Here is a 13,789-nt window from a genome sequence, read left to right as displayed (position 1 = left end):
CCCCCTACGTTACAAACGAGATATTGTATGCGAGGAACTGCTGGAAGAGTGTAGTTTTAATGGAATGTTTGAGACCGCACGGCAAATGGGAGAAAAAAACATTCTCTGTAACTTAGATGCACTCGGTAGGTAGCGTCAGAAAGCCGTGTGTGTATTCACCTTATTCTCCGCGTACGAGTGGGCGCAGCCCTTTGAATCTTTTTGGCTCGAAACTTCCGGTCTCATTCGCTTCCATTCATTTTTAGAGGTTAAAAACAGCTCATTCTGCTGCTTGATGTTGCAAACTGATCTTTTCGTATTATATTATTCTACTTTTTATATATAGTCATGCAAACACTTGTTTGTAGAGCGAGTAGTTTGATCGTTTTCTGCCATTTATTATTTCTAGTCATTTCTCCCATAGGCAACTGAATCGGAAGTTTTAAAACAATCGCAAAACGAGCGCACTTCCGCATTGTAGAATAAGGTCAATAGACTATCCTGCCACAAAATGCGGTGAAAATATTACGCGACAGTAATAGTTTGATTACAGTGTTCACATTCAGAGAGCAGCATTTACAGCGGATCTTTCAGCCCATCGTATTGTAGTGATATTAACGTGCTGTAAACTTATTAACTAAATCATTTTGACTAAGGTATGTCTTTAAACACTGAAAGAGTACTGCTGATGATACAAACTAACTTTGCCATCTGAATTTACAAACGAAGACCACTGATCGCTTACCAAATCTGCAGAGACAGGACAATCAACACCAACTGGAGCCAACTGTCTTTTTTATAAGGAGACGGGTGGCAAATCGGGATTTCACCATTGCGAAAAGCTCTCGGGTAAAAAAAATGTTCCTTACAAACGTATTTCTGTGGCTTGTTGCATGCACTGTAATCCACATGTGAGTTCAGCTGCGCTCTCATAGCGGACAAATGAAAACAAAACCTTCGTTGCAGCACATTTATAAACAACACTGACGACCTGTATCTCGAAACAACTTATCTTCCACTTGTTTTAGCAACACAACGTGGCGTCTCTCTGCTGTCTGAACACTGTAACAGGTAAAAACAGTCTTCGAAGCTATCATGCATATTAATGAAGTTGCACTGCATACACAATAGAGCGCGCTGATTGCTTTGAACCAAGTCTTTCTCATGAATAATTGCTGCACACTCAGAGACGTCATGAAGTACTCCCAGGTACAGACATCCACTCTCCACACTGGAATACACGCAAGGATCTCATGGCTGTGACGCAGCTTCAAAAATTTGTTTCAAACCAGAGAACGAATTTGCTCGAAATAACGCAAAAACAACCAATTTTCACTTCTTTGTGAAATATATGTGTCCTAATAGTGTTTTTAGCGTCGACGCCAATAGCCTAGTGGTTAAGTGCACCGACATATAACACCATGGTGCTCACTGCGACCTGAGTTCGATCTCCAGCTCGAGGTCCTTTGCCGACCCTCCCCCTCTCTCTGCTCCCAATAATTTCCTGTCTTTAATCTTCACTTTCCTATCTAAATTAAAGGTGAAAAACCCTGAAAAATTATTCTAAAAAATAGTGTTTTTAGCAACGTGGGACACATATATGACTGTCAACAGCTCAAAAAATGTGTTTTGGCATTTCGTTACCCTTTAACGCTAGACACTATGCATGTAATTGATCAATTTGAACAAATAAAAATACTTACAGGTTGTGACTCGCAATCCACAGCTTCGTCTGTTGGAGGAGTTTTTAGCCGAATCCAGCACTGAGCTGAGAGAGATTCTGGAAGTTCTCCTTTGTCAAATGCTAGCCATTTATTTTTATAATTCTCTGAAACATAATTAAAATTAATAACTACAAGATCAAATCATAACTACAATGACCTGTTGACATCACCTGTTTTAAATCACATCGTTTAACGAATTTAGCTGATTATAGCCCTAAACTGCTTCTGTGGCAACTTTTTTGGAATGCGTTGCAGGTCTGAATGACAGGAAAGGATGTATATTTACAAATGAAATGAAGTTGACAAAACATGAAATATTTATTTGTGTTCATATTGTCTGCAATGAAATACAAGTAAAAGTAAATTTGGAAATCACTGCTTTTTTTTCTTTGTTTTTGTTTATTTTCATACTGTCCAGACCTCTTCTGATTTAGGGTTGTACAATGATCTAATGGTCAAGGGCTTCATCCGATTCAAGTGACTTTTAGTGACATTTTTAGCAGTTCGAAGCCTGGATTGGTCATGTAAATTACATGAATAAAAAATGAGCTCCAAGTAGTTTTTCTGTTGTTGTACAGACATTTCTAGATATTAGTTTACTTTGTTAATTGCAGTTACTTTTTTTTTACATCAAAAGTTGCAAAGATCAAGGTCCCATTATACAATTCAAACCAGGAACCTATTAAATAACGGATATACGGTAGATTCCATTTCTTTTACAGTGTTAGCACGTTCCCAAAAGGGGTTGTGTCTCTCATGAAGATAATATTCTCTAAAAGAAACAGATAAAATAAGATAAAAGTGACAATTATAAGTGTTCCATTAATTAAATATGCATTTTAACGCCATCCTTTCTATTAATTTATTACACTTTATGTAGCCGGCAGTCTTTCATCAGCTCCTAAATTTTTGATATAGATCCGACTTAAATATCCAGTTAATTGCATGAATATGACATATCGAGCTTTAACTTGAGCACTTTATCATCTAAAAGCATTATTAAACTACTCTGATATTCTAGTAATCAGCCTGCTTCACGCTGGCGCTCGGGCAGGCACGCGCTTTAAGTGTAGCTAATTCTCTGCCAAATCCCTGGAGTCCTTGCGATAATAAATAAATGAAATTTCATTTAAATATTTAGCCGGCTCCAGGCAAATTATTTCCCAAGTGGTTTCGCATGAGAGACAAGGGTGCAAGCTGCTGTTTAATTCCACATGCAGCTCCACAGCAGGGAAATCTATATTTCTTTATTGGAATAACAGATTTTTCTTCCTGAAATTCTGCTTTCTTTCATCGTTTGATTATCTTTTGTTTGAAGTAATTGAATACGCTTTTCCTCTTGTCTTGAAACATACCGTTTTTCTGGTTATTTGGTTCACACAGATGTTTTTGACAGATGTAACCAACACAGGCTCATTGGGAAAATGTGCCCAGGGCTACATTTTTGAGAACCGATAAATAGGTGCTTACTAGTACATATGGCCGCATTTTGTGTGTAAAACGAATGAAATGGGGTGGTACCACTAGGTGCATCCACCTATTTTTATGCACATTTTGGAATATATATCGCTTAAATAACCCAGGATGGAAATGCCAAGATGCGCATACATTTTGAAAATGTGTCTAAAATATATGTGCACAACTGAGAAGGATAAACATTTTATCCAATAGGAAAAATTTGCATAAACTACTATGCATGCGCATCAAAAAAGTATGTGATTTTGCTTCAATAGATCATGTGATAACAAAAATGGTGGAAAGTGACAGGAAAAGGCTGATTTAGACTTCATGCGTATGCTCCGGTGCAGCCTTCGTGCGGTCGTATAGTCCTAGCTTTGGCTGACGCCGACACATACATCTCAAATAAATATAACTACAAGTTGCAACGACGCATAACGCAAACTCTGTGATTGGTCAGCTTGGTAGCGATGACCAGTGTGGGCAGGACCGAGAGCCGTGCGAACCCGTTGATGTGATTGTTTACAAGTGTTGAGTTCCATGAAGGAGCTCCAGATGGAAACTGTTGTTTTGTGTTTACCTTATGATTAAAGTTGTTGCATGTCTGCTGGTTCCCCACCAGTTTTAGCTACTTGTACATTAAGGTAGCGTTCAGAAAAAACAAACCCCCCACGAAGAAACTTGACGCAGAGGAACATAACCTACTGCCAGCTAGCATTTCAGCACGCAGAAGTATAAATGCACGACTATAAATATATTTTATATATATTATTAATAAATATATTATTAATATAAACATACACACACATACATACACATATACATATACATATATATATATATATATATATATACATATATATATATATATATATATATATATATATATATATATATATATATATACATGCATACATACATGCATACATACGTTTTTAACGGTGTACCTAGTAAGCATTGTTATTACTATTCTTTCCTTCAGAATCAGAAAGAGCTTTATTGCCAGGTATGTTCACACATACGAGGAATTTGTTTCCGTGACAGAGCTTCTATCAGTAATTTGATTTCTATTATATCAGTGTTTAGCTGTAGTGTTCAGCAGGGTTTATTGAGATTCATTAGAGGCTGCTATTTTTGTACTTGATCGTTTTTCATATGTACTTCACAAAAGTCTGTGAGTTTATAAACACTCATTGACATAATTTTAATAGTCAATAATGCTTTAAAAGACGGTCATTAAGGAAAAAACTAATGTGCTTGCTTATGAAAAATAAACCTGAACAAGAAATAAACAAGGCTTTTTTTTTTTCTTCAATAGGTCATTTTATTTAAAATAGTATGTTACAATGCTTCAACCTACACAATGTTTCTCAAAGCTTTTGTTTCTCTCTTTTTTAATGCTTTATAACTCTGGTTAGTTTAACCTTCACACATTTCTGATATAAAACTATTGAATCCCGATAGTATTGTTAATTTACGCCTTCATCTCGGCTACGTGAAATAACGCATGTCTGTTTATCTCCTTTCCCTAAGCAATATATCGTTTTTTCTCTCATATACAAATCCCATCCCGAGACCCGCCGCAGCACATAGGCCTTTAATCCTCTTCATTTAGCAGAAAAATAAATTAACGTTTTCAGTCAGAAAGCTACAAAGACTCAGTCAGTAAGTACTACACGTAAGCAGTTAAATGTACAGATGAAGCGCAGAACACGGACAAACAACTGTTAACTTGTCAGTAATCGTCCCAACACGTTAATTTTGGGGAGAAACACTTATAAACATTAATAATAATAATACTTTCAAGGTGGGCCTAAAGTAAAAAACAAAAAAACAAAACAAAACACACTCAGTGGGAAGTTAGTGTATTTAAACTGAAGCGCGTTAAGTATCTCAAATGGTTGAAGTTATGATGACAAAAATAATAATCATCCATGTTATAAATACATTCTGGTACATTCATATTCTTTACTCTTTTTTTGACACAAATAAGAAACACTGACCAAACGATTAATATTTCATAGCGCTGGTGAACATTACGAGGTGAAACACTCTCAACGTCATCTGAACAATACAAAAAGTGTCGCACCTGCGCACTCCTGACGATAAGACAAATTACACGACCGTAAAACACAAGCTTTGTTTATTTTTACTTCATTCACATTAATAAACGGGCGGAACTCAAACACGGAAATAATCAGGACTGAAGACACTAAATTAAACTCTTGTAAATATTCGTGGACCACAGATGTTACTGTGATAGGAGGCTTTACTCTAACCAGAGAGCAATTTGATGGAGAAAACACACACGCGCGCACACACACACACACACACTTTTATTGATCAGGGTAGCCTTAGCCAAGGGGGCTTAAGCATTTGGACGAGGACAAGCGGATTTATCACAGTATCGTGCTGGAATGGAACGGTGAAAGCTTCTGACTTGCACAAGACATGCATGTCTTAAATTTATGAAGTTTTTGCATGTTTTGAGGGCCCGTTGTCGTTCATTCTTATTGTTTTTTTTAACAATTTAACCTGTAGTTGCGCATTAAAAACGGCTCTATTTAAACACGCGGAAGGATCTGCAAATTAAAGGGATAGTTCAGCCCCTCAAAAATGAAAATTTACTCACTTTACTGGTTTTAAACCTTTGAGTTTCTTCTATTGAATTCTAAATGTGATATTTTGAAGAAAGTTGAAACATCGACATCAATTGTAGGAAAGAACTGTAACCATTGGCTTCCATATATGTTTTTCATACCATGGAAGTAAATGGTTACAGGTTTCTAACGTTTTTCATAATATCTTAAAATTTTTTTGAAAACATGTAACCATTGGCTTCTATAGGATTAGTTTTTCTTACTATGGTGTACAATGGTCACAGGTTTCTAGCATTTTTCAAAACCTGTAACCATTGGCTTCCATAGGATTTGTTTTTTTACTATGGAAGTCGATGGTTACAGATTTCTAACATTTTTTATACTATCTTTTTAAAATGTTGAAAACCTGTAACCATTGGCTTCCTTAGGATTGCTTTTCTTACTATGGAGGTCGATGGCTACAGATTTCTAACATTTTTCATATCTTTTTTAAATGTTAAAAACCTGTAACCATTGGCTTCCTTAGGATTGTTTTTCTTACCACAGAGGACAATGGTTACAGGTTTCTAACATTTTTCAAAATATCTTTTAAAAAATTCAAAAAGATGTAACCATTTGCTTCCAAAGGATTTGTTTTTCTTACCATGGAAGTCAACGGTTACTGGTTTTTAACATTTTTCAAAATATCTTTTACAAATTTTGAAAAACTGTAACCATTGGCTTCCATAGTATGCATTTTTTTCTTACTAAGGAAATCAATGGTAACAGGTTTTTAAAATTTTTTTTAAAAATATTGTACATTTTATTTTTTGAAAACCTGTAACCATTGGCTCCTATAGTATTCGTTTTTCTTACAACAGGGGTCAATAGTTCCAGGTTTCTAAAATTTTTCATAATATCTTTTTAAAATGTTGAAAACCTGGTTTCCGGTTTCCAGCATTCTTTAAAGTATCTTCTTTTGTGCTTCACAGAAGAAAGTTTAAGTGAACTAAACCTTTAACCTAAAACCAATAGTTTTTTTCTGCCTCAGAGATGTTTTTGAAATCATATAAGAGAATTATTTAAACTGTCAAGACTGCATTATTTTCTATATTTTTCTTTCTCTTTGTAGATCCTGTCGGCAGGTACGCTGCGGTTTCTCTATGAGTAAGTAAAGAAAGCCTCAGCAGTCTTGAAAAATAAATAAGAGTAAAACAAACTCTGTGATGTTCCCTCTGAGACCAACAGATAAAGTGAGCAAGACCCCGAGCGCAACTGCTTTGTATTTGATTCTGGGGCCCCCTACAGGTCACATGTGCACAGTACACTTAAAGAGACAGTTCAGACAAAAATCCACATTCTGTCATTTACTCTCCCTCTATTATGTTATGTTCTTACATTAAAGTTATTAATTTGTTACAAAGAACTTAATTTGTAATTACATGTCTTTATGGTTTATTGAATACCTGCATCCAATTACTTCTGTAATTACACTGTTTACCATCCCTTAAACCCACCCATACCACCAAATCTGTTCCTAACCCAGGGATGGGCAAACTCCAACCCTAATCAAACACACCTGCTTGTAGCTTTCTAGTGATCTTGAAGACACTAATTGGGGTGTTCAGGTGTGTTTGATTAGTGTTGGAGCAAAACTCTGCAGGGACACCGGCCCTCGAGGATCGAGTTTGCCCATGCCTGCCCTAACCCTACCCGTATCCCACCTCAAGAGCACCAGAAGTGTTCTGCAATACATTATGAACACAGTAAGTACATTATATTTATTTTTTGATGCAAGTACATAGTAGTTAAGGCCTCCAAATATAGAGTTTTTCCCCTCTACTATGGGTGTCAATGTTTACTGATTACCAACATTCTTCAAAATATCTTCTTTTGTGTTGGACAGATTTGAATGAACTAAATGGTGAGTGAATTTCCGTTTTTTGTGTGAACTATCCCTTTAAATAGTTTTCATTCCATCTCAAAATTGAAAGTCCTCATCATTTATTCACCCTCAAGTCGCTCTGAGGCAATAAAAACAGCAGAAGACAAACTAAGAATCAAACCAGAGAACTTCTGTCAATCTCTAAACTACTTTGACCTCATTAGTTTCTGAGGTTATCAGGGGTAAATGTGTCCTTATCTTGAACTGTACTACTTGGTTGTATGCGCTTGTCTATTCACTTTTGTTTATAAACAAAACTGAGCAGACTATATATATGTATGTATGTTTGTCTTTCTTATAGATGTTCTCATTCCTCTCAAAGGGTTTATGGGTCGGAGGTAGTTATCTAATGTTGGTTCAGTTCTTGTTTGAACTTGGGCATAAAACGTAAAATGCTTCCTTGTTCTAAAAAAAAAAAAAAAAAAAAAACTGTCTAACAACACATAGTCTATTCAACCAAACTCTTGACATTTTGAAATGTTCTTAAATAAAAAGCCAAATATTTTATGTGTATATCATATAAACTGCATCTAACTGCCTTACTCACATCGATCTCTGAAAGGGATAGTTCACACAATAAAATGAAAATTTACTCAATATTTACTCACCCTCAAATGGTTGCATACCTTTTTCTGTTGAACACAAAAGAAGATATTTTGAAAAATGTTAGAAACCTGTAACCATCGACCTCCATAGTAAGAAAAACAAATCCTATGAATGCCAATGGTTACACATTTTCAAAATTTGTAAAAGATATTTTGAAAAATGTTAGAAATCTATAACCATCGACCTCCATAGTAAGAAAAACAAATCCTATGAAAGCCAATGGTTACAGGTTTTCAAAATGTTTAAAAGAAATTTTGAAAAGTGTTAGAAACCTGTAACCATCGACTTTCATAGTACGAAAAAGAAATAATATGGAAGCCAATGGTTACAGGTTTTCAAAATACTTATAATGTTAGAAATCTGTAACCATGATCTTTCATAGTAAGAAAAAATACTACGACAGCCAATGGTTACAGGTTTTTAAAATACTTATAATATATTTTTAAAATGTTAAAAACCTGTAACCATCGACTTCCATAGTACTTGTTTTTCTTACTATGGAAGTCAATGGTTACAGGTTTTTAACATTTTTCAAAATAATTTATTTAGTGTGCAAGAGAAATAAGAAAGTCAACCAAGTCTGTGACAAGTGTAGAGTGTGTAAATGATGACAGAATTGTGATTTTTGGGTGAACTATCCCTTCAATGAACATTTTAAAACAAGATTCGGTTGAAAAGAAATCTCTCAACTATGATTTAAAAAAAAAAAAGAAACAGGCGAACTGAGAATTGCCATGAGGATGAATAAATGACAGATTTTCTTGTTTTCGTTTTTAGGTTAACCCTTTAACACCTGTCCATACATCCTTTTTATTTACACACAGACACACACACACACACACTTCCCATTTCTCTGCTGCCAGACGTGTTCACTCCTCAGTAACTAGAAATAAAAATCTAGCGATAATTCCATCGCAACATTATTTCCGAGGGATCCCATACTAACTGTCTGTACGGAAACCTTGCTACACAATTTAATGAGCTTCATTTTTGTTAAGGCATGACTTCTCCCCTCTCATATATACTGATTTTTTTTTTTTTAAATTGTGATGTCGTTCCGAATCACAAAGTGGTCATTTATTCCTCCGCTGCCCTGAAAACAGCTCTACGTTCTCTAATGCTCTCCAAAACTCTCCAGCCAGTAGACTTACAGAAGAGCCGCTCTCCTTCATGGAAGATCTGGTCTGTGTGGTTCTTGACATGTTTTAATGCGAGTCTCTACTGATGGAATGACCCACTGGTGCTCTGGATGTGGGGGTGAAGCGTCTCCCGCAGCGGTGCTTTGAGTGTCTGCGTTGGCTTATGGAGCGCTCCGCATCGGAAAGGCACACGTTTGTCTGGGTGGTCTGCGTGTTATGGTGGTCTGCTCTAGTGTGACTGATGCTGTTTTCCACAGGGCATCTAGAGAGGAGGTTTAGGACGTGGCTATCTCGCCCCCTAGGTGGCGCCATCCCTTCTGCTGCTCCAGCGGCGAGAGGTATTCTGTAGAACACACAAGAGTTTTATTAGCCTTACTCAATTTTAACATGAGTTTTTTAAGATTTTGGTGTCTGTTTAAAAGTTCAGAGATTAAATGTACACTTTACTAAGCTTAAAGGGATAGTTCACGGCTTCACACACACACAAAAAAGAGAAAATTCTGTCATCATTTACTGATTCTGTCATTTACTCTCCAGCAAAAAACATGATATTTTTGATGAATGCTAAAAACTGGTAGCCATTGACTTCCATAGCATTCGTTTTTTCTACTATGGCTGTGAATGACTTCTGTATTACAACATTCTTCAAAATATCTTCTTTTGTTTTCAACTGGAAAAAAATCTTATTAAGGTTTGGAATCACTTTTTTCCATTTCTAGGTCAACTATCTTTTCCCAAGGGTACTAAAACCACTCAAAAAAATTTGTTAATTGAAATAAATGTTAATTATCATATAACAGGGGTGTCCAAACTTGGTCCTGGAGGGCCGGTGTCCTGCAAAGTTTAGTTCCAACCCCAATCAGACACACTTGGGCTAGCTAATCAAGCTCTTATTAGGCTTTCTAGAAACATCCATGCAGGTGTGTTGATGCAAGTTGGAGGACACCGGCCCTCCAAGACCGAGTTTGGGCACCCCTGTTATATAGTGTTCCCACTTTTATCCAAAAATCTAATTCCCTGAGTGACTAAAAAGTGAAATTTCCATAAGATCTAATGAATGCAATAACAGGCTGCCATTGTGTTCATATATTAACAATATTGTATTAAAATAATACAGTTGAAGTCAGAATTACTAGCCTTTATTATTATTATAATTTTTTCCCTAATTTCTGTTTAATGGAAACATATTTAAACATAATAGTTTTAATAACTCATTTCTAATAACTGATTTATTTGATCTTTGCCATGATGACAGCAAATAATATTTGACTAGATATTTTTCAAGACACTTCTATACAGCTTAAAGTGACATTTAAAGGCTTAACTAGATTAATTAGGTTAACTAGGCAGGTTAGGGTAATTAGGCAAGTTATTGTATAACGATGGTTTGTTCTGTAGACAGTCAAAAAAATTAGCTTAAAGGGGCTAATAATTTTGACCTTAAAATGGTTCATAAAAATGTTTAAACTGCTCTAATTCTAGCCAAAATAAACAAAAAATACTTTTTCCACCAGAAAAAATATTATCAGACATACAGTGAAAATTTCCTTGCTCTGTTAAACATCATTTGGGAAATATTTAAAAAAAGAAAAAAAATTCAAAGGAGGGCTAATAATTCTGACTTCAACTTTATGTTAAAAATAATAGCATAACATTAAAATGGTTTTACTTTAAATATAATTTTGCAGAACTTTAATAGCCACTAAGAGAACAACAATAAATAATGTAATCCAGGGGTCGCCACAGTTGAATGACTAACTATTCCAGCATTTGTTTTATGCAGCGGATGCCCTTCCAGCCGGAACCCAGTACTGGAACTATTATAATATAACTGAAGTAAAATTAAATACATCAAATGTTTATTATTTCTCATTTTCACTTCATTTTACTACAGCTAAAATAGACTTGATTAAAACTACACAGACATAAACAGATCTAATAAGTGACAACAATCTCAAGAATATGCTTTAAAACAGAAAATATAAATATAAAAAACTGATTAACATCATTTATAAAAAATACAATAGCTTTTCAATGACAATGCAGTCAATGAAGCAACAGCTTTATAAGCCTTTTTTAAAATAAATGTATTTAATGTTTATAATTTTATTATAAAACAATAAAAAACTCACTATTATAATGTATAGCTTACATCTTAAAATTATTGTTAAATAAGTTAATTTGTATAATATAATTAACATAAACTCACTATTATAATGTATAGCTTAGATGTTTTAATTATTATTAAATACTTATTAAATAAATTAATTTGTATACTATAAATGATAATATAAACTCACTATTATAATGTATAGCTTAGATGTTTTAATTTGTATAATATAATTAATAATAAAAACTCACTATTCTAATGCATAGCTTGGATTTTTCAATTATTATTATTAAATTAATTAATTAGTATAATATAAATAATTATATAAACTTAATATTATAATGTAAAGCTTACATCTTTAAATTTTTATTAAATAAACTTTGTATACTATAAATAATAATATAAACTCACTATTTTAATCTATAGCTTGGATTTTTAAATTATTGATTAATAAATTAATTAGTATAATATAAATAATAATATTAACTCAATATTATAATGTATAGCTTACATGTTTAAATAATTAATAAATTAATGAATATACTATGAATAATAATATAAACTCACTATTGTAATGTATAGCTTGGATTTTAAAATTATTAATAAATTAGTATAATATAAATAATAATATTAACTCAATATTATAATGTATAGCTTACATGTTTAAATTATTAATAAATTAATTAATTTGTATACTATAAATAATAATATAAACTCACTATTGTAATGTATGGCTTACATGTTTAAACTATTAATAAATTAATTAATATACTATGAATAATATTATAAACTCACTATTGTAATGTATAGCTTGGATTTTAAAATTATTAATAAATAAATTAATTAGTATAATATAAATAATAATATTAACTCAGTATTATAATGTATAGCTTACATGTTTAAATTATTAATAAATTAATTAATATACTATAAATAATAATATAAACTCACTATTGTAATGTATAGCTTACATGTTTAAATTATTAATAAATTAATTAATATACTATGAATAATATTAAACTCACTATTGTAATGTATAGCTTGGATTTTAAAATGTTTAATAAATAAATTAATTAGTATAATATAAATAATAATATTAACTCAATATTATAATGTATAGCTTACATGTTTAAATTATTAATAAATTAATTAATATACTATAAATAATAATATAAACTCACTATTGTAATGTATAGCTTACATGTTTAAATTATTAATAAATCAATAAATTTGTATACTATAAATAATAACATAAACTCACTATTGTAATGTATAGCTTGGATTTTAAAATTATTATTAAATAAATTAACTTGTAATAAATATCACAACACGTATGCATTTTTACACATATACGTTTCGCGCATGCGCGGAATTGAAATAATATATTATTACTTTTTCTTTTTTTATAAATGACTGAGCTATTATATTGTATTATTATATTAATACCAGTCTGTGCTGGGCCTGCTGGATTTGAATCAATTTCATTTTCATAATAAAGCGAATCTATGCTTATTTGTTTGACAGAAGTTACAGGGTTCATTTATACATCAACAGTTCAACTGAGCATCACACGCATTACATGTGACTTTATACTGGAATCTAAGTAGAGAAAGTAAGAACCAGCCTTTCAGGTTTGTGTGTGAGCATGGTCATCACATGAGTACACTTAGAAAAATCCCATTAACCCGTGTGTGTGAGTGATAAAATGAGGGCAAAAGGTTTTCCTCTTACCGTTATTACTACAGTTCTTATTGCCTTTGTCTGAGGCCTCCTCTTCAACCTTTAACATATCAAACAGAAACTCATTAACAATGACAAGAAAGCTCCAGAAACAGAAATGAAATAATAGTTATTAATACCTCTTTCCTCCATTTGAGCTCGCAGAAAATCCTCTCAAAGCACTCGTGCATGTAGTTAAACTGGAAACACACACACACACAGGCATTACTGGCTTATTTCAGTTCAAAACCTGCTACCAGACCAGTGTTAATTTTCATCAACATGAAAAAAGGCGAAAAATGACACAAAAAGAAACTTGACAGGTCGTCTGCACTGGTAACATGACTGAAAACGATGAATGCGCACGCTCTGATCTAAGTACACTAAAATGTAGTCAAAATATAAGAACATTTCTGCTATAATCTGCTGCATTGCGCTGTTTATTCATTAAAAGGTCCTGTGAAGTGATTTGAAACAATGCAGTTTTTATTATATGTTTGACGTAATCTCAACCGAAAACGAAGAGAGGG

General features: G+C 33.2%; 1 protein-coding gene across 1 annotated transcript in view; it reads right to left on the bottom strand.

Moving 5' to 3' along the window:
* Positions 1 to 8,750: 8,750 nt before the first annotated feature.
* Positions 8,751 to 13,789, bottom strand: part of snx27a (sorting nexin 27a) — a 38,746-nt gene continuing 33,707 nt past the window's right edge. Inside the window, exons 11-13 of the mRNA XM_056479370.1 lie at positions 13,400 to 13,459; positions 13,272 to 13,320; positions 8,751 to 9,773 (exon numbers count right to left, since the gene is read on the bottom strand). Of these exons, the coding sequence (XP_056335345.1) occupies positions 9,706 to 9,773; positions 13,272 to 13,320; positions 13,400 to 13,459 (177 nt within the window). The 3' untranslated portion in view covers positions 8,751 to 9,705. The remainder of the gene's footprint in view (positions 9,774 to 13,271; positions 13,321 to 13,399; positions 13,460 to 13,789) is intronic.

This window comes from Danio aesculapii, chromosome 19 (assembly GCF_903798145.1).
Source record: "Danio aesculapii chromosome 19, fDanAes4.1, whole genome shotgun sequence".
In the NCBI taxonomy this organism is placed as follows: Eukaryota; Metazoa; Chordata; class Actinopteri; order Cypriniformes; family Danionidae; genus Danio; species Danio aesculapii.
Note: the sequence above shows the minus strand (reverse complement) of the source record. Positions and strands in the feature narration are given on the sequence as shown.